General features: G+C 57.9%; 1 protein-coding gene and 1 long non-coding RNA gene across 3 annotated transcripts; one reads left to right on the top strand and one right to left on the bottom strand.

The window, feature by feature from the left end:
- Nucleotides 1-218: 218 nt before the first annotated feature.
- Nucleotides 219-12065, bottom strand: DBNL (drebrin like). The gene is made up of 13 exons (XM_036085278.2): nucleotides 11908-12065; nucleotides 7519-7574; nucleotides 6444-6556; nucleotides 5835-5909; nucleotides 4591-4737; nucleotides 3842-3919; nucleotides 3385-3539; nucleotides 3252-3297; nucleotides 2939-3029; nucleotides 2271-2366; nucleotides 2069-2151; nucleotides 1670-1766; nucleotides 219-1275 (listed from the first exon to the last, which is right to left on the bottom strand). The coding sequence occupies exons 1-13, from the start codon at nucleotides 11988-11990 to the stop codon at nucleotides 1136-1138; spliced, it is 1260 nt and encodes a 419-aa protein (XP_035941171.1). The 5' UTR covers nucleotides 11991-12065; the 3' UTR covers nucleotides 219-1135.
- Nucleotides 12066-12105: 40 nt separating this feature from the next.
- Nucleotides 12106-19694, top strand: LOC118531296 (uncharacterized). Of its 2 annotated transcripts, XR_013443036.1 has the most exons (4): nucleotides 12109-12412; nucleotides 16452-16930; nucleotides 18381-18508; nucleotides 18616-19694. It is a non-coding gene; the product is annotated as an uncharacterized LOC118531296 (long non-coding RNA). The 2 variants fall into 2 exon arrangements; XR_004915108.2 differs by having other exon boundaries at nucleotides 12106-12412; nucleotides 18381-19694.
- The last annotated feature ends 5213 nt before the right edge of the window (nucleotides 19695-24907 follow it).

Raw genomic sequence — 24907 nt, 5'->3', positions numbered from 1 at the left:
AGAGGGGCCATCTGCCACCACCCGGGGCCAGTGGTCTCCTTGGTGCAGCCGCCATGCCAGGCTGCTGCTACCTGGCACCTGCCAGAACACAAGAGGAACCGTAGGTCCCGGCACGCGGTGGGCTCCGGGCACCTCACTCCACAGACGCACGCACCCCCGCGCGGGCCGGGCGGGCGGCCCTCAGCCCCTCCCAGAACGCGGACACGCAACAGGCCGACTCGAGTCACATCTTTATGTTTATGCCTCTCCCAGGGCCCACGGCCGGCCCGAGGTCTGAGGGTGCGCGCGTGCGCACACGCACCTGCACACACGCCCCACGCACACCCGGGAAGGGGCCGGTTTCCACACGGGGGCGTTCAGGCCACAACAGGGCAAGTTCTCTCTCTGGAAGCAGACACGGGTGGGCCGGGATGAACAGGGTGAGAGAGCAGGGAGCGGCCGCTCCGGTGCCTCTTCCGGAACCAGAATCCGGTGCGAGCACACACCAGGGCCGGCGGAACAGGGCGCACCACTCGGGAGGACACGGGTTTGCTGATCATACGCTCAGACGGGGGCTCGGTCATCCCCGTGCCCACTGCCCACAGTCCGCAGCCCAGGCAGAGGGACAGGGAACTGGGAGCACAGGGCGGGATCCAGAAAGGTGACCTACTGCTGCCCAAACCGTCACGACCCACTCAGATTTTGGTCCTAAACGCCAAGGTCACTGTTCCCGAGGACCACTACCAGCTGGAGCCACCACCCTTTAGAGCCAAGAGGAAAGGGAAAAAAAGGCAAAGGCCGCGGCTCAGACCGCCCGGCGGGGCAGCGCCACCCTCCTCAGGCAGAGGCCACGGAGAGGCCGGCCAAGCAGGGCTTGGCTCCATGTCCCCTGTGGGGGCCAAAGGCCAGGCTGGCTGGGAGGGCCTGCAGCTGCCGGAGCACGTTTGGGAATCACGGGGTATTGCTGCATCTAGGGTGACAGGCTGAGCACCCCAGTCTGAGGGAGCCCAAGGGCTTGTCTTCTTTGGGGGGGTCCCATTCCCGGAGGAGTGCCGTGGGGCTCTCGCGCCCCGCACGCCACGTCCCCGGCAGTGAGGAAAGCACGTGTGGGCGGGGAGGGGAAGGACGGCCTCGGCGCAGCCAGCACGGAGGGTCCTCACTCAATGAGCTCCACGTAGTTGGCAGGAAACATGCCGAAGTGGCCGTCTGGCCCGTAGCCACGCCACCAGCCCTCGTCGATCACCTCGATGCCCGTGATGAGATTCTCGGGGTCGAAGGAGATCTCCGTGTCGTCAGCTGCGGGAGGCAGCACTGGGGCTGGGGGCCTTTCCCGACGCCACTGCAGCGGCCAACGCCCGCCCCCCGCCCCCGACACACTTCCCAGCACAACCTGACCCTGGGCCCCCCTCCTCCGCACAGCAGCCTGCTCCCTGAGCCTCCAGCCAGGCCACCGGGGGCCCGGCGTGCAGGTCCGCCCACCCCTCTGGTCACACTTTCGGGCTCTAGCACAACGCTGGCAACCGGGGTTCCTGCCCATAGACGCTGCCCGGAGTGCACGGGAAGGCCTGGGCTGTGCAGGGCGTCCACCCCATCGTCCCCTCACCCTTCCGTCCCCCCACCAAGGGAGCCCTGAAGCCCGCCTCCTGACGTGGGGCCCTGCAGCCTGAGTGGCCGGGCCACCGCACATTACCTGCCTGGTAGTCGTACAGGGCCCGGGCACAGAGCCCTTTACCGCTCAGCCCCGGGTAGTGGTCCACGGGCTCAGAGCCGGCATCCTGCTGCTGCACCTGACCCACGTGGGAAGAAGAGAAATCCGGGGTCCTCGTTATGGGCTCACACCAGGCTTGGGGGGAGGGGCACAGCACACGGAGGGCAAGGGCTGCGGCCATGCCACTGCCCCCACGATGTCCCCCCCCACCCCCGGACCTCCGGCGGGGCAGAGGAGTGCCAGACCACGTATTCCACGGGCCTGCTCCAACGGTAAACGAGACTCCGCATGCAGCGAGCCGTCGGGAGTCAGGCATCCCACGACTGGCACGAGGAGGGTGTCTCTGGGCACGTGGCCCCTTCACAGCCGCAGGGGACCCACCGTCGGGGGCTCCTCGTACACAGCCTCCTCTTCTGCCTGCGCTGGACACAGCGGAGCGCCGGCCACTGGCTCCTCACGGGTATCTGCACGGGACGGCGCAGCCCGCCCTGAGCCCCGGTAAGGGGAGCGGACACCCTCCTTCTCCCTCCCACTCTCCCACCCCCAGCACCGCCTCCCCCCGCGGGGTGGCCAAGCGCCTTGCCTGCCCTGGGCCTCGAGGAGGCCTGGGTGGGCTCTGTGCTGCGCTGGGTCTCTGGTTGGGTGAGCTGGTTCTGCAGGAAGGGGCTCCTCAGCTTGCCTGCAAACAAAGGTAAACACACAAGTGTTGGACGAGGGGAAGACGAGCCGTGTCTACTGTTTCTGGACCCTGCACTGCCTGGACGGTGGACCTGCCCCGGGACAGGGGCCGTCACATAGACGGAGGGAGTAGGGGGACGGGGGACACAGGCACTGCAGAAACACATCACACAGAGAACGCCTCGAGCAGCCCCCCAGCATGGGAGAGCGGACGGTGCTGCCGTCCTGCGTCCTTGGGGGCCAGAGAGCTGAGTGACAGAGGCTCCGGGGCCCAGCCACCACGTGCAAGCTGCACCACGGGTTAATGGGGCCGGGTGGGAGGGTCTCCCTTCTGAAGCCACACATGGCCCTTCTCTTCCAGGTCTCTGCAGGCTGAGGCCACGGGCAGGAAAGGGACACCTGCGGCCCAGGCTCCCCTCCCAGAAGCCACTCTTAAGAGCACAGGCTCTCCTTGCTCACTCACCTGTCACCTTCTGACGCATCTGTCGCTCCCTCTGGGGACCCCACACTGGGACCCCGGGCTCCCCCTCAGCCTGCCCCTGCCTCGTGGCTAGACCCAGCGGGAAGACTCACCCGGCTGGGGGCTAGAGATGGATGTGGTGGACACGGCCCTCTCCTTCTGCTTGAAAATCTCGCGCGGATGTGCTGTCTGCCTGATGGGCTCCTGGAGGGGTGCGCGTGGACCCGGCAGTGAGGAGGGGCTCACGGGCCTCGTCCAGGACCGGGCTGAGGTCCATGCCAGCCACTTCTGACGTTCACTGTCCTCTCCCCTGCCACCTCCAGCTGGCTGCAGGACCCTCCCCCTGGCACAGCAGGAACACCCCCCTGGCATTACTGCAACAGACCCTCACGGGGGGGTGAGGTGGGGGGAGTACCCCAGTCTTACCTGCTCCTCTCTGCTCCTTGAAAGTACTTCCTGCTGCTCACTCTTCCTGCCGGGAGGGCAGAGGGAGGAGGGAGCTGCAGCCCAGCCGCGGCCCACTTGGCACCCTCCCTCCACCTTAACTCTGGGGCCTCACCTCTGGGGTCCGGCCTCACCGCCCGGCTCCTCCCGATAGCGCTGCTCCCGGCGGGCGGCCTCCCGCAGCTCCCGCTCCCGGCGCTCCTCCTCCAGCCGCTGCCGCTCCTCCTCCGCCCGCCGCTTCTCCTCCAGCCTGCGGTTCTCCTCCTCCTTCTGCAGGGACAGCCGGGCCCGTCTGCCCCACTCAGCACCTGCAGGGCGGGCCAGCTGGGCCTGCCCTCCCGCCCCCGAGCCCCCCGGGGCATCCGTGCAGCGCCGCCGGGAGGGGCCGCCCACCAGCCTTGCGGCCCAACCCCACTCGGCCTCCACTCAAGCACAGGCGCGTACGAGAACACACACACCCCCGTGAATTTATGGGGAGAAAAACCGAGCAACGGCGCGCAAGGCACCGTGGCACCTGGCCCACCCCATCTCTGTGAGGGGCAGCTGTGCTCGATGCGCCCGGCAGCACTCACCTCTGCTTTGGCCCAGAAGCTGTCTTTGCCAACCCTTTTGATCTCAGATATGGCGTTGGTCTTCTGGTACACAGAGCCCTGCGGAGAACAGAGGATCCGCTACGGGGCCGCCCTGGGAAGCGCAGGACACCAGCAACAACCGTGGGGACAGCGCCCGGCAAGCAGCAAGACGGCCCGAAGGCCCTGGAAACCACCGGGCAATGCCGAGGGGGTCTCTGGCTGCACCAGGCCCCTGCGGATGGAAGCCCGTCCACCAGCCTCAGACAGCTGACCACCGTGGCAGTGCCCAGAGAAATCTCCACAGACCCCAGGCGTGCCTCGGGGAACTGGGCTCCCCATAACTCGGGGAACGGGGCTCCCCATAACTCGGGGAATGGGGTGTCTCGTGTCTGCCCCTGACTGGGAGGGGCCTGCCCATCCACCACAAGTTCCTCCATGGAGCCCACCATCCGGGACTGTGCAGGACACGCTGGTGCCGTGGCCTCGTGACTGGACTGTCCCTGGGGTGTAAGAGGCTCCAGAACGGCCAGTGGAACCCCCAGGCAGGGTAGAGAGCTGCTCCGCAGGCCCACTAGCACCTGCCCCACCAGGGGGCAGCTCCGGCTTCCGTCCGGCCCGGGGTCACCATCTGCACCGTGATCTGGCTCAGGGACCGGGAGCCAGGCAGGCAGGAGCCCAGCCCCACGAGGGAGAAACCAGCCCGTCTGCTGGCTCCTGGCCTGCCACCCTCGGGCCCAGGCAGCACTCACCACTGGGGCCTGGGGGCCCGTGTCCTGGAAACGGCTGCTCTCCTTGTGGAAGGCATAGTTGGCACCCGAGGCTCTGGCCACCTTCTGCATGATGCACTCGGGCTCCACGTCCTCCTCGGCCCGCGCGTTGATGGTCACGTGGGCCCCCTGCGGCAGGACAGCACTTAGGTGTTGAACTCCAGGAGAGGACAGGACGCACACGTCAGGGTGCACAATGTGGACAACTGCTGCCCAGGGCTGAGGTCAGGACACCCCGCTGGGAACCAGGTACACTCTCCTCAAGGCCAACAAACCGCCTTGAGGCAAACACGCTGCACTTGTGCCAGCACGGGCACGCGGCCTCTGCGCTCCGTGGCCCTGCCTACGGCCTGTTCCAAGGTGCCGGACACCCGCTCCTGCAGGCCCAGGCGCCGGAGAGCCCCTTTCTGATTCATGAAAGCGAACTTTACAAAGGATCTGGAAACATATTTTCTACAAAAAGCAAGCTACCGATTTCTTCTTCCTCTTCCTTTAAAATTTCTTAAGTCTTATTTATTCAAGTATCTCTACACCCAACCTGGGGCTTGAACTCACAACCCTGAGATCGAGAGTCGGTGCTCCTCCCACTGAGCCAGCCAGGTGCCCCAGCCACCAATTTCTTCTTCAGAAGTCAGACCCGTGACCTCACTGTCAGTTAACACCCAGTGAGCTCGGGATCCTCCTTCAGCTCTCACATGGAGAAACTGAGGCTTATCTGCAGAAGTGTTGGCACACTAGAAATCAAAGTCCCGAGTCTCTTTGCCAGTAACCAAAGACATGCAAAGTGACCTGACAAGCAAACAGCAAATGCTTTTGGACCTAAACGAGGTTCCACCCCGAGGACTGATGTTAATACACGCAAAGGGGGGCTGGAAAGGAACGCGTAAGGGACCGGGCACGCTGAGGTGGCTGGGCATACGCAACTCTCCCTGTCCTCCAGATCCTGACAACACGGCCGAATAAACCCTCACAAAACCAACGGAAACCCGGGGCCTAGCCTTGTCCCAGGACTAGCTGCAGATGATCCTCCCTGGGCTCGAAACGGACACAGTCATCCATCCTTCCTCCCGCTGAGGCCAGCCTGCTGGTGGCTCTGGCCGCAGCGTGGCCTCCCGGGCAGCAGCCTCTGGTCACGCCCTCGAGTCCAGGGACAGCATCGGGGTGTGGGCACACTTCTGCTCACGCACACCCAGGCCCCTTGGGAGGCCCTCAGGGGGCAGCCTCACCTTCAGGAAGCTGGCCATGGTGCTGACGTGGTTGGCGCACGCTCCCTTCCGCACATCGTTCACACCCTCGCCCGTCTGCAACACAACACACCCAGCGTGACCCTCCAACACCCGCACAGCCGCTGCCCTCCCTGGGGGCCCAGCAGAGGGAAAACTGCGACCCCAAAGCAGAGGATAAAGCGAGGCCCCGCACCTCCAAGTCAAGGAGGTCCTTGAGGCAGCATGACCACCAGCTTCCGCTGGGAGCCGGGGGAGGGCTCGGAACTTCCCAGTCCTACCCAGGGGTCCTATGCTCTCTGAGCCTTCTCCAGGCCCTCTGCTCCCTCAGGACGACTACTCTGAAGGGGACCAAAGCAAGGGTGTCCTGCGACTGTCCTCTATCCTCGATTCTGTAGGAACAATTCTGGGCTTGGGGGGAGGAGGGTGGGATTCTGTGCTGGCAAGGCCCCCACTGTCCTTGGGGCCACAAGGACTTCTCCCACTCTTCGAGCCACCCTGAAGGCAAATCCTCCTCCGCTCCAATCACAGAAGGCAAAGAAGGAAAGAAGGAAAGGGAGTTTTCCTGGGTCACACCCAGATGAGAACTCAGGGCCCCCCAGTTCCACGTACCCAGTTGATGAGGACAAACTTGGGCAGGCCGGAGTTGGGGTCCTTTACCCTGCAGAAGGCGTACATCACCTTCCCGCTGTTGAGCTCCTCCACCATCTCCTCCAGGCCCCCCTCTGCAGCAGGCACGGGGTGGGGGGTCAGCGGGCCCGGCACCTGTGGCCGGCCCCGCACAGCGCCCACAAGCAAGGGAAACCCAACCTGCCTCTGAGCCAGGCTTGTCAGGGCTGCCTGCATTAGAATCACACTCCTGGTTCTGCTCCCATTAAGCGGACTTACAGGAGCTGGGGGGCGGGCGGAGCCCCAGGATTTGCATCTGTGACACGGACCTCAGGTGATGGTTTACACACCCCAGTTTAAAAACCATTCCTATGAAATCCACGGGGAGTTCCGGAAATAAAAAATGTCATTTCTGCTACAAATTAGGCACGAGGCTTCCAAATGGACCGTGTCTGCAACAGCCTGCCCGGACCCCACAAAGGGCCCTGAACAGATGGGAATGTCCCGCAGCCACGCTTGGGCTCAGCTCTCAGACCCTCCCCATAAAGACGGGGGAGTGACGGGGGCACGGGAGCGGGCCCTCCTCAGCCATTGTCCCGACACGGAGGTTGTGCTTCTTATCAGCACCCCCAAACCCTCCCAGGCTGCGAGGAGTGTGGGGCAGGCCCGAGCCCCCACTTTGGGCACTCACAGCAGAGCCCTGTGAGCGGCGCTGGGGGTGGTGCCTGAGGCACCGCAGGGCGCAGGACACCACGGCCACCTGCGGTCCTCCTAGAAAGATGAGGGAGCGGCTTCTAGAACAGGCTGCCAGAACCACTCTATGGCAAGCGGAGAATGCACTGCTGAGCGTTCGCTGAGTAACAAGGCGGTGTGTGGCTCCCCAACACCGACGCGATTGTGGGGAGGGTCACGGCAGGCTCGCTACACGCAGGGGACACCTTCCGTTCGCTGTGATGGCTGAGATGCCGGCCGCCAGGGAGCAGTGACGGCTGCAACGCTCTCCCCTCCCCCACACCTGCCTCCTGATGCCCCCCAACCCCCGGCCAGCCCACTCACGGCCTCACCGGCTCGTACTCACCCCCAGTGCCGGCCACACGGATGTCATTGCTGTTACCCTCATAGGTAAAGAGAGCCCTGAAACAAAACACAAACATGTTAGCTCTGTGACCAGCGTTCTGGGGGTCGGCTGCCCCGCCGCACTAACCACGAGCGGAGCGTGGGCCCCACTCTGACCCGCGAGGCAGGAGCTCTGCCGGGCCCTTCTCAGTTCTTACGCACAGCGGCTTCTCCTGAGGGACAAACCTATGAAGGGGAGCCTCCGCCTACTTTGAGAAAACTAAGCTGTGAAGTTTGTTTGATTTTAAGTAGGCTCCACGTCCAACGTGGGGCTGGAACCCACCACCCTGAGATCAAGAGTTGCACGCTCTACTCACTGAGCCCGCCAGGCGCCCCAGAGCTGGAAGGTTTCATAAAGGCAATTTTCTGCACCTTCCTGAACCCAAAGCACCCCAGGAGGAGCAGGAAGCTGAGTGTGCACGTTAGGCAGCTGGGAAGGCCGCCCAACGCCCTCGTGCAGGTCGGCTCTGGCTTCTGAAAGCCTGAGGAGTTGGTGGAGCAGGTCTCTCTGGGCTTGGGACTCTTCTGGAAAACCCAGAAGCCACACGGGCCATGACTCAGCATGAAGTCAGGCTTCTCACAGGACAGACTCCGTGGTCGGGCAAAGCTCTCTTTCTGGAGGAGCCGTAACTCTCCATAGGTGACCCTGGGCTGCCCCTTTCTTTTCCTGTGAGACTAATTATTCCTAAGAACTCTGGGAAAGATTCACGCTTGTGAACTGGAGCCCCAGAGGAGTTGAGGAAATATGGCAAATTTTATCACACCTGGGGCATGGGAAGTCCCTTGACCAGAACAGAGGTTAAGCCTCTGTTCTCCAGAATGGAGAACATTCTGGAAGATAAGGCTTATCCACAGTCCACATGGAGCCCAACCATCAACACCAACTCTGCCGCAGTTCAGCTCCGGGCAGTGCTGGCAGACCACAGGGTAGGGGTGCTGACCCAGCAGACAGCAAGTCAAAGGCAGAACCCGAACTAGCGGGCCATCCCCCATGCTCTGAGCACAGGTCTGCCGAGGAGCGCCAGCTAAGGGCTGCGGGGTAGGAGTGGGACAGGACCCAGGACGCCTGGCTGGCTCACTCGGTGGAGCGTGCAACTCTTGATCTCGGGGTTGTGGGTTCGAGCCCCACACTGGGCGTAGAGATCACTTAAAAATAAAATTTGAAAAAAACAAAAAAACAAAAAAACCCCGAATCTGACAGGAACCAAATCAGCCTCCACTCAGCTTCCCCACAGCCTTGCTAAAGCCACCGGGCTGAGCTGCCTAGCCTGAGAAAGTCTGAAGAAAGGAGACCCAGGCCCCGAGGGTCTGGTTGGCACGGGGGGACAGGCCTCTGAGGAGGAGAGACACTAGAAGGAACATGCAGACAAACAGGGATAAGACGTGGGAGTTGGTGGACGTCCAGATTCTGGTGGCCAGGGTCCTGGCCAGCCCTCTTCCCAGGGGAAAGAAGCCCTTACATCTCGAAGCCACCAAGCCCTGGCTGCAGAAGACGGGGACACTAGACAAGCAGCAGGGAGCAGAGACTGCTTCCAAGAAGGGACCCGGCAGCTCGTAAAAGCCAAGCTCCATGCCGCCTGCCCTCCAACTCCACTCCCCTCCACCCAGGGCTCCAGCCTAAGCCACCTTCGTGAATGTTCCCAGCTCAGAGGCTCATTCCCACTTTCAACGGACTCCCATCCTTCTTTCAAATCACCGTGGAAGAGAGGCGTGCTGGCCTGGGCACAGCTCATGGAGTGTGGCGCATGAGCGCCCTGTAACTCATTCATCTCTTCCAAACACACCTACTGAGAAGCTGCTCCTTGCTGCTCACAGCCATGAAGCTTCCAATAAATCCCCAGAGGCCCTGACCATGGAACTTACTTTCTAATGGGAAACAAAAAAAGAAACACAGCGACACCAACGTCCTGTCAGGTACTGAAGTGGGTGCTGGAGGTAAACAAACGTGCCTCAATCTAGAACAATCCGGGAACCGGGACAAAGACCCGTGGTGGCGAGCTGATACACCTGCTCCCGCCCCACCTGGCTTCAGGGCCCAGCCCGACGCCACCCACTCTGCCTGGGAAAGCTTTCATGACCCACCAGAGCGGAGACCACCTCCTCTTGCTGGTACCCTCTACCACAGCTTCTGTACCCTGCTCAGGTCACTGTGCATCCGGGCGCCGACTGCTGACTGTTCTGGGGACAGAGACAGGGCCCGGCCCCCTGGTGCAGAGAACGGTGCCAGGAAAACCAGTGAAGGTGTCTGGCACGTGTCTGGGGAAAGTCACACAAGGAGCCAGGAGTCGAGGGAGGCTTCTCCAAGAATGCAGTGTCCGAGCTGAGAAGTTTGGGGAGCCCCCCGGGACGACGTGGAAGGTGCTCTAGAATGGGGAAGCAGCAAGACGAGGGCTCTGAGGAGGAAGCAGCTCGCAAGTTTGAGGAAGAGAAAGAAGGCCACCGTGGTGGCAAACAGGTGTGGCCCCAGTGTGGTAAGTGGGGGGGTGGCGGGAGGGGGTCCGGAGCCAGCCACACAGGGCCTTGCAGCAGAGGTGAGATGTCCGGGCTTCATTTAATGTGAAACAGGAAGCCGCTGAAGTGTAAGCACAGGAGTAACATGGTCTAGATACCTGTTCAGCTAAGGAGTGGGGACCGCCACACATTATCTGTTGAGATGCTTAATGGCTGTGACAGTGAGGGCAGAAACCGGGGGTCGTGCCACTGAGCGGTACGACCTGGAGTGCTGCCAGACGGGTGGGCTCGGACGCAGGGAGGGCAACGAGGCTCAGCACCCTCACGAGGGACAGAGGGAAGCTGGGCGGGGTAAGCTTCAGACCAGGCTGGTAGCAGACAGCTCCGAGAAGAAGCCCGAGGCAAAGCGAGAAACGCGGGAGGCCTGAGCTGCCAGCTGGGCTGTGGGACATGACGCCCAAACCAGCGGTGGTCCCTGAGAATGAAGAGACCTGAAGGCAGGCAGGAGGGGCTTCTTTCCCCTGGGAAGAGGGCTGGCCAGGACCCTGACGCAGGTGCGTCAGAAGGGCTACAGCAGATACTCGAGAGCGCATACAGTAGCAACGCCCTAACTGAGCAGGACTGGAGAGGGGCAGGGATGCTGCCAGCTCAGAGGCAGGCGGCCGCGGGTGGGTGACATGGGGCGCTCAGCGGCGATCCGGTCAGCAGGATGTGGACTAACAGCAGAGCTGTCACGCCCTCTGGGAACAGGAGAGAGGTGGGCTGGGAGCCGACAGCTGGAAACTCAGAAAAGTAAGTGCCTGAAGTGTGAGGGAACTTCCTAGAGCACTGTGAGGAAGGGAGGTAGGGAAATTCCACGGTCACCAGACACCCTCCCAACCGCTTGGCTGCTTGGTTGCCCCGCAACGAGGCCCATCAGGGTCAACGGCGTCCCAGGCGCGAGAGGAGTCTGCGCACCAGGCAGCAGGCGCCCCGAAGCTCTCCCCCAAAGGCCCAGGGCACATCCTCAGTGCACGCCGACACGGCGCGGAGCCGCAGGGAACTCGGGAGCAGCGACCACCAGCGCGCGGAGGCCGGCCGGTGTCAGCAGCCACCCGGAGGGGCCTGCCCCGCCACGGGAGGAGGCTGCTCACAGCCGTCACCTTGGTTCACCTCTCAGCACACTCCTCAGGGCCGACGTGCTCACACCGCTCGGAGCAAACCGACGCGAGCGGGAAGTGAGCGTGCCCAGCAAGCAGAGGGCTAGCCTGCGCGTGGGCGGCCCAGGGCCATCCCAGAGGCCTCCGACGGGGCTGCCAGAGCCAGGGAGCCCCACCGGGGCACGAAGGCCACTCCGCACCGACGGCCCGGGGGGTGTCGGGGGGAGGCGGAGGGACGAGGGGTCCTTCTCCAAGCGGGCAGCCAGCATCGCTCTCACCCGCCGCACACAGGAAGGGGTATCCGGAGAGGGAGACTCTGGGATCCACGTTCCCAGGCTCCCGGAGACCCAGAGCCCCGACCTGACTGCTCGCCGCCTGTGGGGCAGGGCTCCCGTTCCCAGGCGGGGTCCGGGCGCTCAGAGGCCCCTCCCCGAACGCGGCGCTGGGAAGACCCCGGGCACGGCTTCCGCTCGGTCCGGGACGGCTGCGGGGAGCCCCCCGGTGCAGGGAAGTCCCCGGGCCGGGAACGAGAACCTGGCGGAGCCACCCGGCCCAGCCAGCCGCACAGCCCAACATGGAGGCCGGCGGAGGGGCGGAGCCGGGGAGGCGCGGGCCCCTCGCGCTCGGCGGGACGGCTGGGGACGGCGACGGGGACAGCGGCTCGCGAGGCGCGCGCGGCGCAGCTGAAGGGTGAGCGGGGAGCCCCCGGGACCCCCCTCCCGCGCCGGCCCGCCCCCCGGCCTGCCCGTCCCGGCGCCCACCAGTCAGTCGGGGACTTCTCGGTGACCACCCGCACGTAGGCTTCCTGCAGCGCCGGCCCGTTCCGGCTCAGGTTCGCAGCCATGACCGGCCCCTCAGACCCCTCGCCGCCGCCGCCGCCGCCGCCGCCGCCGCCGCTTCCGGGCCCCGCCCACCCCCGCGGCCGGAAGCCCCGCCCCCGCGGCCGGAAGCGGAAGCGGGGGCGGGCGGGCCCGAGGGGAGGGCGGGCGGGCGCGGCCGGCGGCTGGAGGGGCGTACGCGCTTCGCTGGGCCCCTGGTAGCTGCGTGCATTTCTGTCCTCTCTTGTCGCAGTCAGCGCGCTGGTCTGAGAATCTTGGGCTCGTGACAGCCTCCGTGTGGACCTCCGCCATGCGCCTGCTGTGTGACTGAGGCGTGCACGAGCGAAAAGGAGCGCCCAGCCCGCCTGGAGCTGCTGCCGAGCCTCCTCGGCCTCACCTGCGTTCCCCCTCCGTTCGTGGAGGACCTGCACACACGGCCCCAGCACAGGTGCGCGAGTCCCTGGGGTTTCAGAAAAGCGGCCCCGTGCTGGTCCTGTGCGCTCCGGGGCGCCCTCCCGCAGGGTCCCATCCCGCAATCGCTCACATTTCTGCAGCGACGTCAGTGAAAAGTCCCCGAAGCGGGTTGTGGAAAGACTACATGGCCTCGTGGCAGTTCGGTCAGGACTTGCTGCCAGATGAGCCACCGCAATCTGAGGCTGTTGGGGTCTGATTGTGCAGATAAAGGCTTGTCAACTCCATTTGGGCACAAACATTGTTCACAGGTTATGTCCGCTTGTACTGTACGCCATTGATGTCGGTCTCAGGCAGAAGCCCGACATCCTCTGACGGCAGAGCAGCTACCTCCTCCCCCCCCGGGGAGGTCTTAGGGCCTGAACACTCCCTCCCTTCAGCAGCTTCTGCCTGCACGCAGCCCCTCCCCGTCCTTCCTGGGTCTCCCCTTACGCAAGGTGCAGGTTTCCCGTTCTCCACTCTGACTTCGCTGCTGTGTTTGCGTCAGAAAAGTGAGGTCCAGCAACTGCAGGCCCCCCAGCTCTCCCAATTTCTTATCTTTTTTTTCTTTTTTCTTTTTGATTTAAATTCAATTAGCCGACATAGTACATCACCAGTTTCAGATGTGGCGTTCAATGATTCATCAGTCGCGTATAACACTCAGGGCTCATCACATCAGGTGCCCTCCTTCATGCCCATCATGTCTTTTCTTTCTTCAGTCACTTCTCTGTCCTTTTTTCTCCCTCAGACCCCCTCAGGCGACTTTCTTCTCCATATTCAGGGAGGTTCAGCCCTCAGTCTTACTGTTGTTCAGCCTTCTTGTCACAGGGCATCTTTGTTTCTTCTTCTTTCTGTGGGAATGTTTTCTATTTAAACACCTCCTGGTTACCAGTGTCTTCGTTCACCTGGCTGCCAGGCCCCAGCCTCGGGTCCCTGGACCCCTAGGAGGTCTGGGAGCACTTTTCAACATTTCAGTCAACTTGGGGAGAACCCACCTTGCCTGAATCAGGCTGTGCCAAAGAGGCAGGTCTCTTTGTTCTGGGAATAGATCAGCTCAGTGTGGTAACCAGGTGCATCCACATGGATGAGGGGAAAGCAGGGAGACCCGGGCTCCATTTAGAGAAGGCTCTTAAGTAGGGGTCCCTGGTGTGGGAAGGTGGGGGTGGCAGGATTCTGCTTTCTGCTCTAGGGTGTGGGAGTCTATTTCCACTTGACAGGCCAGGAAAGGCCTCTCTGGAGAGGTGACACTGGAGCAGAGACTGGATATGGGGTGGGGAGCACAGCTGTGGAAGATATCTGGGAAGACATGCTCTGGGCAGAGGGAACAAGATGTGTTGGGGCTCTGGAGTGGGAGGCAGCCTAATGATGGGCTGATGATGGAGCACAGGGAAAAGGGGAGGGAGGGAAGCTGGGTCCTGGAGGACCCTGTGGGTCAGGGAAGGACTTTGCACTTTGTTCTAGGTGTAACAAAATCTGAGGCAAAAAACAGAGCAGTGTGATCTGGTGATATTTTAAAGAGGTCCCTCTGGTTGCTGTCTAGACGCTTCCATGCCTGTCCCTCCAACTGCGGCTTGTCTGCGTTCCTGTTTCCTCAAAGCCATCACCCTTTTTGGTCAGCTGCTCCTCAGTCTGAGAGCGTGAGATGTCCTCAGAGGTGACCCTAGGACTCTGCTGTCTTACCCTTAACTGACTTCCCTCTGTGGTCTTCTTGCACAAGGGTAAACACAGAGCTGCTTGACTCCTGGTGGGTTCAGATGATAGATCTAGGGTGCAAAACCAGACCCAGAGCCAGTGTCTTCCACGTTCTGAGGGTGGTTGACCATGTGCTAAAGGCATCCGGCCCCAAGTATGGAGGGAGGATCTTGTCAGCTGACTCCCTCAGGCACTACCACGTAGGAAGAACTAACAGCATTGAGAAAAAGACCACTACTACTCTGTCGTAAAAAAGAAGGAAATCCTGCCATTTGCAACCAGACGGATAGACCTAGAGGGTGCAGTGAGTCAAACAAAGAAAAATACTGTGTGATTTTGCTCATATGTGGAATCTAGAATACAGTACGAATCAACCAACAAAACAAAACAGAGAACAAACTGGTGGTTGCCGGAGGGAAGGGGGTGGAGGGGTGGGCGAAATAGGTGAAGGGGATTACTGGGCACAAATTTCCAGTCATAAAATAAGTCACAGGGATGAAAAGTACAGCAGAGGGAATATAGCCAATAGTATTGTATGTAGTCACCTTGCGCGGTGACGGGGGGTCACTGCACTTAGTGCGGTGAGCATTGAGTCATGCATTGTCCAATCCCTCTGTTGTGCGCCTAAAAAGAGTATCACACTGTAGGTCACTTCAGTTCAAAAATACACATTATCTCCTTGTAAGACATATAGTAACACTGTGTAGACACACTTTTAAGAGAAACAATATATTGAATTAAAAACAAAGAAAAGGAGGGACCTGACAAGCCCAGCAAGACAGTGTTTCTTTTTTCTTTTTTCTTTTTTTTTAAAGATTTTATTTATTTGACAGAGAGAGACACAGCGAGAGAGGGAACACAAGCAGGGGGAGTGAGAGAGGGAGAAGCAGGCTTCCCACAGAGCAGGGAGCCCGATGCGGGGCTCGATCCCAGGACCCTGGGATCATGACCTGAACCGAAGGCAGACGCTTAACGACTGAGCCACCCAGGCGCCCCAAGACAGTGTTTCTGTCCATGTGCACTTCTCGAACAGACCACCACAGACTGGGGGGCTGATAAACAATGGAAATGTATTTTTCAGGGTTCTGGAGGCTGGAAGTCCAGGATGAAGGGGCCAGTAGATTCGGTGTCTGGGGAGAGTCTGCTCTCAAGCTGATAGATGCCTGTCTTTTGCTGTGTCCTCACCTGGAGAAAGGGGTGATGGAGCTTGTGGGGTCTCGTTCATAAGGGCACTAATCCCCTTCTGAGGGTTTCTCCACCCTGTGGGTGGTCTCCCTGGTGGGCTATCAGAAGACAGCCACTTCATGCTTTCTGTTTCTAATTCCCTTTCCCTCCCTTCCACAATCTGCACACTGTAAGTGTTCACTCAATGCTTGGATAAAGCCTCCCGATATCGTTAGAAAGTGATCAGGATGGCTAGCCAGCAGTAACGACCTTCCCCCGTGAGCAGCCCCAGGTGCTGTTGTGATGGGGTGGGGGGAGGCAGGGGAGTGCAGCAGGGGTGAGAGGCAGGTTCTGAGGGGGCATCCCTATCATCACCTCCCAGAGCGGAGCCCGGCCCAGCCCCCGAGTCTGGAAGCAGCTCTGTGGCGGGTAGCCGGTGGGCCTCTCTGAAGGGTGTTGAGTGGGGGTCTGGGAGAAGTGTGGAGGGCGGGGAAGGAAGGAGACATTTTTCAGGGAACTCGAGAAGTTGCTCTCTGGTCTAATAGGGTTTTTACAGATTCTCTATAGCTGTTTGATTTTTTTTTTTTTTTAAAGATTTTATTTATTTGACAGAGAGACACAACAGAGAGGGAACACAAGCAGAGGGAGTGGGAGAGGGAGAAGCAGGCTCCCCGCTGAGCAGGGAGCCCGATGCGGGGCTCGATTCCAGGACCCCGGGATCATGACCTGAGCCGAAGGTAGACGCTTAACAACTGAGCCACCCAGGCGCCCCAGCTGTTTGATTTTTGTTACTAATAAAATCTGTCAGCAGGGAGAAACTGGTGTGATGGGCATGATGAGGCCAGCAGGGCAGCCAGGGAGAGCATTAGCTACTTCCTCCCCTTACCAGCAGACAGCAATGACAGGGCACCAGACTGCTGTCGTGGGGAATGGCAGCCACAGCCTCCATGGCTCAGAGGACCAGCACTGCTGGGGGAGGAAGCGTGTGTCACAGTGAGAAGGGCCAGCGAGGAAGCAGAGGCACAGGAAGGGGTGGGGGTGAGGGCCCATGGTGACCTTGAGGCTCTTTCTCAGCACCACTTCCCTCTGGGTACCAGGGACAGACCTCAGGCTGAGAGATCTGCAGACAAGTCCCCCAAGCAGCTCCCTGGCCCTTAAAGAGGCTTGCTCTTGAATTGCAGAGACAGAAACCTGCCCGTCCTTGCGCATTTGCAGTGAGGTGGTGTGGAATCCCACAGCAGGGACATAACGCTCGGCAGTGAGCTGATCGGACGGCTGGACATCTGTGTCCCAGCATTTTAATCCCTTGTCAGAAGATTTTGATCCTGTGCCATATTCTTGGAACTCCTGGGTCTTCCCAGAGCCTGAAAAAGGACCAAGATCTCAGCACCATCCAGCAAACCCAGCCACCTCTGGCCAGAGTTAATAGTCATCTGTCCGTGGTGGATCAGTTGCTTAAGATCATGCATCTTCCCGAGCTCTCCGGTCCACAGAGAAGAATAACACATCACCCCTCGCAGTTAGGTTTTTGGATCTGCTCTCCCCTTGCTGACCTGGGACTTGTCTTGGAAACATGGCATCTGAACATGAGTGATACAGGAGTGGATGGCACCACGGTGTTCTTGGGGCTGACCTGAGCCCTGGAAGGCACAGCCAGCGGGTGAGTTCCTGGGGGAGAGAGTCCAGGGGGACGTGCAGAGACAGGCCTGCGGAGCAGCACCACGGGGACCTGTCCGAGGGGTCTGGCAGGTACAGAGCAGGCCTCGGGCTTGCACAGGGTGAGTGATGATGCACAGTGTGGGCCCTAAGGGCTGGCTTCACTCTCTGCTCCATCTCTCCAGCACAGAGCACAGGCTTGCAGAAATTCTCCCTGGACTCAGAAAGGGGGTCATAAGCTGTAATGCTTAAAAGGCTCGGCGTGGCACCCACGGTCTCAATACCAACTTGGGCCTAGATCTTACCTTTCTGAGCCTCTGATTTGTCTCTGAAATATGAATCTGCCCCACCTTCCTGGGCTTTGTGATGCTTGGCTGCAAGGTCCGAGGTGGCCACCATCAGGAGGGGCAGAGCCGCCTGCTAATGAACTTCCCAGGGGATCTGGTGACGATGGCATTCTCCCCATCTGTTAAGATGTATCATCTTGTTTAGGCAAAGACCAAAGGGATAGCAAAAAGACAGAAATGCCAACGGCAGTCCTCACCACGGTGAGGCAGGGAATGGGGCCCCTGGAATCCAAACAGTAGCCTTATGGTAACGGAGGGTCCTCAGTGGGGACCCCCACGAAGGGATCAGACCAGGCGCAGACTGCTGCCTGTTTTGCTAAGGAAGTGGTGGCATGACTGACCCCAGTAATCTCACCGGAAACTTCAGCAATGAACTTGTGCTATAATTTGGGAGTTTCTGGAGCAAACCAACCTCCTGTGGTCATTTTTTTGCTGATCCCCAGGTCCAAGGTCTGCAGGCTTCCTTCCAACCTCTGCAGGCCTGTAAAGGCCCCATCTGGCCTTTGGTTGCAGACTTTTACTGTTCCCAATTCCCAGGGGGCTCACAGGCTGAGCTGAGCCTTCTCAGGACAAGGTTTGCAGCAGATGGGCTGGGAGGCGAGCCTGCCTAGTCTGCCCTGGACACCCAGATAGCGCTGAGTTCTAAAAGTCGGTGAAGTGTGTGCCTTCGGCTCAGGTCACGACCCCGGGGTCCTGGGATCGAGTCCTGCATCGGGCTCCCAGCTCAGCGGGGAGCCTGCTTCTCCCTCTGCCTCTGCCCTCCACCCCCACTCGTGTTCTCACACACTCTGCTCTCAAATAAATAAATAAATAATCTTTAAAAAAGGGGGGGCTAGGCTGATGCTCCTGTGTGGCACAGTGGCAAGGGATGCCACCCTGAGCGAGGCTGGAAAGGGGACACACAAGGCACTGTCCCCGCCCAGGAGATGGGTGGGGGGTCGGGTGGAGGAACTGATTCCTGCGAAGCCAGGAAGGCTGCAGATCATACTGCGTCTGCTGGTTTGGCATCAGGAAGCGATACTGTCCAAGGCAAAGTGGCTGAGAGTGGCTCAGCATCACACGGCATGGCCTCTGATGGCCAGCGTCTCTGTCTCTCTTTTTAAACAGGCTTCATGCCCAACGTGGGGCTTGAACTCACGACCCTGAGATCAAGAGTCACATGCTCTACTGACTGAGCCAGCCAGGCACCCCGGTGGCCAGCTCCTCTTGAACAACATCCTGGTAAAAGCTCGGAGGCAAGTACATAGCGTGTACCCGTGCTCCCACTAGTCCATTGTACCCAAAAGGAAAAGGCAGAGGGGGTGACACCCTCACTTAAAATGTTCACGTCCTTCCCGTGCAGAGTGGAGAATGTACCCAATGCAGGGGAGATGCTGCTGCTTCTTGTCGAACACCTGGGGCAGAGGAGCAAGGGAAATAAAGGACAGCGGGTCACAGTTCAGGTGACTCCAGGACCGGGGATTCCTGGTCATTCCCTGTGACTCGCTGCCCTGGGAGGTGATTCTGTGACTGACCTTCTCCCTTCCCTTCTCCTGCTTTCAGCATGGGTGCATGGGGTCGGGGAGAGAGGCCGAGACCACTCGGCCAGGTCCAGGCTGTCCGGCGTGCAGATTCCAGGGCACAGGCTTTGGAGCCTGGTGGATGGAGTGTCCACGCCACCCAGGGCAGGGCCAGCGAGCGTGGACATTTACCCTCCTGATTGGAACAAGATCTGGTGCCACGAGGGTGTAAGTAAGAGATATGTGTAGTCAGAGGAGGCAGTGAAGAAAATCATTTTTGGTAGGTCTAAAATCTCATAATCAGCGTTGAATAAATACGTACAGTTTAAGATCTAGTCCATTAAAATCACTGTCATTCAGGAAAGCTCAGTGAGGGAAATAATCAGATCTATAAAGTTTTCAAGAAAAACGTAAGCTGGAAAAACCACATTTCATTTTAAGCTCTCCAGACAGAAGAGAAGTTATAAACCAAGAGACTCCCTGGAGATGTTCTTTGAAAGACCCAGTGATCCCCCCTGGTCCTAGGCCCCATCCGCTGAGATGCCGCTTGGCTCCCAGGGCCCCTGCCCCTGGTGCCTGCGCCTTTCTTGCTGTGCTGTCCACGCTAGAAGTGACCACACGGTGGAGGTGGGTCCCTCCCTGCACCTGCGTCACCAACCACAGACGCGCCCCCATGCTGCAGCGCACGGTGTTGTCTCTGGCCAGAGGGCTGTAATTCTTCAATCCTGGGTCTGGTGATTGGTGTCTAAACAGAGTGTTGGCAGGAAGGGTCTGTCGGCAAAGCAACAGCACAAAGCTGAGTTCTGAGCCTCCGTCCACAAACTGACCACAGCGGTGTTTCCTGCCTCGACTGGCCTTGGCCTCACCCTTGTGCATCTGAGCAAACACTGCCTTGTCTTTTGCTATAAACCTGAGAATTTCATCCAGGATTGTCTTGCTGTCATTCTCCTGAGTTCATTCTTGGTTGACCATTGACTGCTGGCCTCCAGGCACGCTGGGCAGTCATAGTTTTGGGTTTAGTTGCCGCGGCTGATGAGCTGCCCAGGAGGGTGACTGCTTCTACCACCTTCTCCCTCCTCAGAGTCAGAGGATACATTGTTGAGAGGGACGGGAGTCCATGCCGAGAGGGCACGCTCTGTGGGAACCTGGTTCATCCGGAGGCAGCAGCTGGGGGTGGGGTCCCAGGGGCAACCCAGACAGGACAGCCGCTTCTCTCTGCTGGCTGTCTCTGGCAGGAGAGGACCGTTGGGGCTGAGGTCACAGAGCAGGCAGCTGAGGATACGTGTGCTGGGGAGAAAAGACTAGGTGGGTCGGCTGCAGCCGGGAGACCGCCAGGTTGGCCTGGGTCTGGGGAGCCCCCCACTGACAGAGCCAGTCTCCCCTTCAACACCCATCTGAATTGTCCTGCTTGATGTCCCAGTGCCAGACAGGTGGCTCTAGGGCCTCGTTCTCTGCTCTGCTGAAAGCCACTGTCCTCCCCCACATTCCAGCACCGCTGCTGCCCGGTTCCAGGGGACCCCCCTTTTGCTAAGAAGGACAGTAACTTGTCCAAGGTCACAGAGTGCTCGCCTAAGGACAGGGCTGCCGTGTGTCGGTCTCTTCCTCCCCTGATGCCCTCCCCACCGTGCGGTGTGCGGCACGTCCCGGGGCTCGGAGGGGGAGACTGAGGACATCTGAGTCCGTCTTCTGGGGGGACGGTAGACCCCAGGGTGTGGGCCTCATGCACGAGCCTGGCTGATTCCATTCTTCCTTACCTGAATTCAGCCTGAAACTGAGCTCACCCACAAAGACCCTCCTGATCCTGCCTCATGTCTCTGGGCGTGCTGACCATGCGAGTAACCCCAGCCTTTCTGGCCGTCCTGGGCTTCTCCCACGCCTCCCCCCCAGGTATAGTTGGCCGTGGTGAATATTCGCACCGCAGAAGCCAGCAAGCACGAGAGTCAGGGCCACGCCTCACCCCAGAGGCTGGTTCAAGCACCCACCACGACTCCACTGGTCAGTTCTCAGTGTCCCGTGGGTCTAGATGGCTTACTCGTGGCCAGCACTCAGGAAGTGGCACAGTCGTCACGGTCGTGGTGAACTTGGGGAACTAAGGTCATGTGAGGGCACCGGAGGACACACTCAGAGGGGCAGTGCGGCTCCAGACACTTCCGCAGGGCAGTTTCTTTCCTTCTCACTCGGGCTCCCAGGGGCTTGCTTGCGTCCTCTGCAATGCTGCGTGAACGAGTGAGCTCCTTGATGCGAGGTCCGTTAGGACAAGTCCTGGAGAGGCCGTGGCAGCCATGGGGGCGGGACAAGCTGGCTGTACCCGCTGAGTCCCTGACGCCCCCGGCCCACTAGTTTTCTCCACAGCACCGGCTGTTCCCTGCCCCGAGAACACACGTCCCTCTTCAGTGGGGTGGTGAATGGACACTAAGACGGAACATTCCCCGAAAGGCCAGAAGTGGTCTCCGCTGGGACACTCCAACCATCACCAAGGAGTTTTGAAGGCATTTCAAGGAAACTAGTCTGCTCCCGTATCGCATTTCTGAGCTTATCGAAGGCGGTTGGAAGACCCAGGTCTGAGCCCCAGCTCTACGACTGGGAACATCACCATGACGGCTCTGGGCCTCCGCATAATTATCTGGTGCGTCGTTAAGGACAACACTTGCCTGCCACCTGGCCAGCACTGTCGTGTGGCTGTGCATTCTGGGCTTTGGATGACGTACACAAGTGTGGAACCAAGGATGCTGTCATCAGGGCTGTAAAGGGAGGGCTGGGGAGTGTGGAGAAGGTATGCAGGACTGGCGGAGGACGCCGCTAATGCGGGTCGCCCGCCGCATGGGGCACAGGCGTGGATGCGACTCTCCCTGGAGACCCCTTGGTACTTTCTGAATTTTGAACCCGTGGGAATGTATTACCTACTCAATATACATATACATACAAACACATACATATACATATATATATATATAGACTATTTGATTAATTGTAAAGGACCATACAGGGTGAAATTGTGTCGTAATTATTGTTATACATAACAAAGATAAAAACAAGCCCCCAAACAGGGAAGGGCTAAAGCACAGAGTATTACCCAAGGAAAACAGTGAAGCAAACCATCCGACACACTCAATCCTTGAGTGTGTGTTTCATTGGGTCCAAGATGCCATCCCACGTAACGTACAATTTTATCTTATGTGCAACTAAGAAAGAAGACATACTGGCAATTAAATTAAGACCGAATGCTTTCTTTACACATGAGACTTTTAATTTTATTTTAAAATTATTATTTTTTTTACGGGTGCCTGGGTGGCTCAGTCATTGCGCGTCTGCCTTTGGCTCGGGTCGTGATCTCAGGGTCCTGGGATCGAGCCCCGCATCGGGCTCTCTGCTCTGTGGGAGGCCTGCTTCTCCCTCTCCCTCTCCCTCTGCTTGTGTTCCCTCTCTCGCTGTGTCTCTCTCTGTCAAATAAATAAATAAATAAATAAATAAATAAATAAATAAATCTTTAAAAAAATTATTTTTTGGGGTGCCTGGGTGGCTCAGTCGTTAAGCGTCTGCCTTCGGCTCTGGTCATGATCCCGGGGTCCTGGGATTGAGCCCCGCATTGGGCTCCCTGCTCCGCGGGAAGCCTGCTTCTCCCTCTCCCACTCCCCCTGCTTGTGTTCCCTCTCTCGCTGTGTCTCTCTCTGTCAAATAAATAAATAAAATCTTTAAAAAAATTAAAAAAATTATTCTTTTTTTAGATTCTATTTATTTGAGAGAGAGCGAGAAGAGTGGGGTAGGGGCAGAGACAAGAAGACTCCCCGCTGAGCAGGGAGTTCGATGCAGGACTCGATCCCAGGACTCTGAGATCATGACCTGAGCCGAAGGCAGATGTTTAACCAACTGAGCCACCCAGGCGCTCCTAAAATTATTTATTGAAAGAACACTTTTAAGCTCTTGGGCATAGGCTGTTTATATTATTTTTAAAATCAAGTATTACGCATGCAAAAAAAAAAAAAAAAGGAAAAAAAGGAACAAGATGTGAAATAAATACATTGGTTCTAACTGTTTAGAGTGCAGAGCTCACCCTGGGTCACCGATGTCTTGTCAGTCATGCTCTGTGCCTCCCGGGCAGTGTGATGTGCAGATTCTTAGAGTCCTTCACTATTATTTCCACCATGGATGCCCATTCTGCAAATCCCTGCAATATGCAATCTCTCTGCACAAACCTCAGCAAGTACAGGGGACCCAGCCTCACTGATTTGAGGGGTCGGTGGTACCTTTCTTTCTGGGGTCCATGGAGCGTTTGGTGGCATGGAGACAGGGGATTGCAGTCCTTCCTCCAACAACAAATATTCTCTCCACTAACATTAAATGTATTCCCTGCAGTTCTGTTTCTATGTCTGTGTCCACACAAGCTTTTCTTCTTAGTACTAAACCACAGTATCTTTCTGAAGACTTTTTTAAAGCAATTAAACTCAACGCACCAACTATGAACTTAACTCAATAGTCGCTGTCGTGACTGGCTCGTGCATACAGACGGTGACAACTGAGTCACAACTGTCGCCTGGCTGACGGTGATTTTAAGAAGCATCCCAATTTCAGAGATGTGAAAATGTGAAAAAATGTTCACCTTAGAGTAGATGAAATAGCGTATTATGTATACTTCCCTGGACTTCCAAGTTCTCTAAAGATCGGAAAAAAGTTGACTAAAGATTTTGAAAAGATGAATCAAGTATTATGCAGTCATTGAAAATTATAGTTTCTAGGGGTGCCTGGCTGGCTCTGTGGGAGGAGTGTGTGGCTCTTGATCTTGGGGTCATGAGTTCAAATCCCACGTTGGGGGTAGCGGTTACTTAAATAAATAAAACCTCAAATAAAAAAAGAAAGTATAGTTTCTTTTTTAAAAGATTTACGTATTTGAGAGAGAGAGAGCGAGCGCACACATGCGCGGGGTGAGGAGTAAGGGCAGAGGGGGGAAGGAGAGTCTTAAGATGACTCTGTGCTGAGAGCACAGCCCCACGTGGGGATCAATCCCGAAACCATGAGATCACGACTGGAGCGGAAGCCAAGAGTTAGACACTTAACAGACTGTGCCATCCAGGTGCCCCCCAAAATTATAGTTTCTAAAGACTACAGAATCACAGGAGAAAATGTCATGACATTAAGGAAAAACGAGTGGAAAAGGCAGAATATAAAGTTTGGTGTACCATGTGACTACAACAGTCAGAAACACACATGCATGGCAGAGACCGGAAGAGAGTCTGCTGAAGTGTTAGCCAAGTTACCTTGCGGCGCTATCGATGAGGTTTTTTCAGTTGCATTTTCAGGGGCTCCTGGGTGACTCAGTCAGTGAAGCGTCTGCCTTCGGCTCAGGTCATGATCCCAGGGTCCTGGGATCGAGCTCTGTATCGGGCTCCCTGCTCAGCGGGAAGCCTGCTTCTCCCTCTGCGTGCTGCTCCCCGTGCTGTGCTCGCTCACTCTCTCCATCAAATAAATGAATAAAATTAAAAAAATTAAAATTAAATTGCATTTTCAGGAATTTTCCAAATTTTCTCTCAAGGACATGAATTGCCTAAAAAGAAAAAAAAAAAAAAGAAAAAATTGTCATTCATTATCAATAATTATCGTATAAACATTAACCTAATGCTGCCACATAAATCTCTGTCCCTATTAAAGACATTTAGAAATGTTACATTGACATGTATTCAGATTTTTTAAATGTGCATTCTTGTTTAATGGAAGTAACATTTTATCAATGATGTGAGAGTTCATCTACAAATATTTAACTTTTTGGAAAAAGTTTTTACAAAGTTGGTTGGCAAGGGCTGTGGGTTGGGATGGGAGGGGGCAGCTACTGGAGGTTACTCTCTTGACTCTGGCCTCACGCTGCTGCTGGTACCCACTCCCCTTCCTCCTTCCCGCAGAGCTCCTGTTCAGTTTGGTCCCTCATGAGAGGCAAATTCACCCTCAGCAACAGGTCTAAGAGTAGCCAGACTCCTTGCTATTCACTGGTTCAAGAACGAGCAGGTGACTGAATTCATAACAAGGAGGTGAAGGAAAAAATATATTTGCTGGGCTTTCTGAGAATTTCTGGAAGCCACTGTGTCTCCGGTGGGCCATGGGGCCCAGAGCTGGACAGTCCAGAGAATCTTCCAGAAGCAGAGCAGG

This window comes from Halichoerus grypus, chromosome 12 (assembly GCF_964656455.1).
Source record: "Halichoerus grypus chromosome 12, mHalGry1.hap1.1, whole genome shotgun sequence".
NCBI lineage: Eukaryota > Metazoa > Chordata > Mammalia > Carnivora > Phocidae > Halichoerus > Halichoerus grypus.
This window is presented reverse-complemented; position numbering and strand designations above follow the sequence as displayed.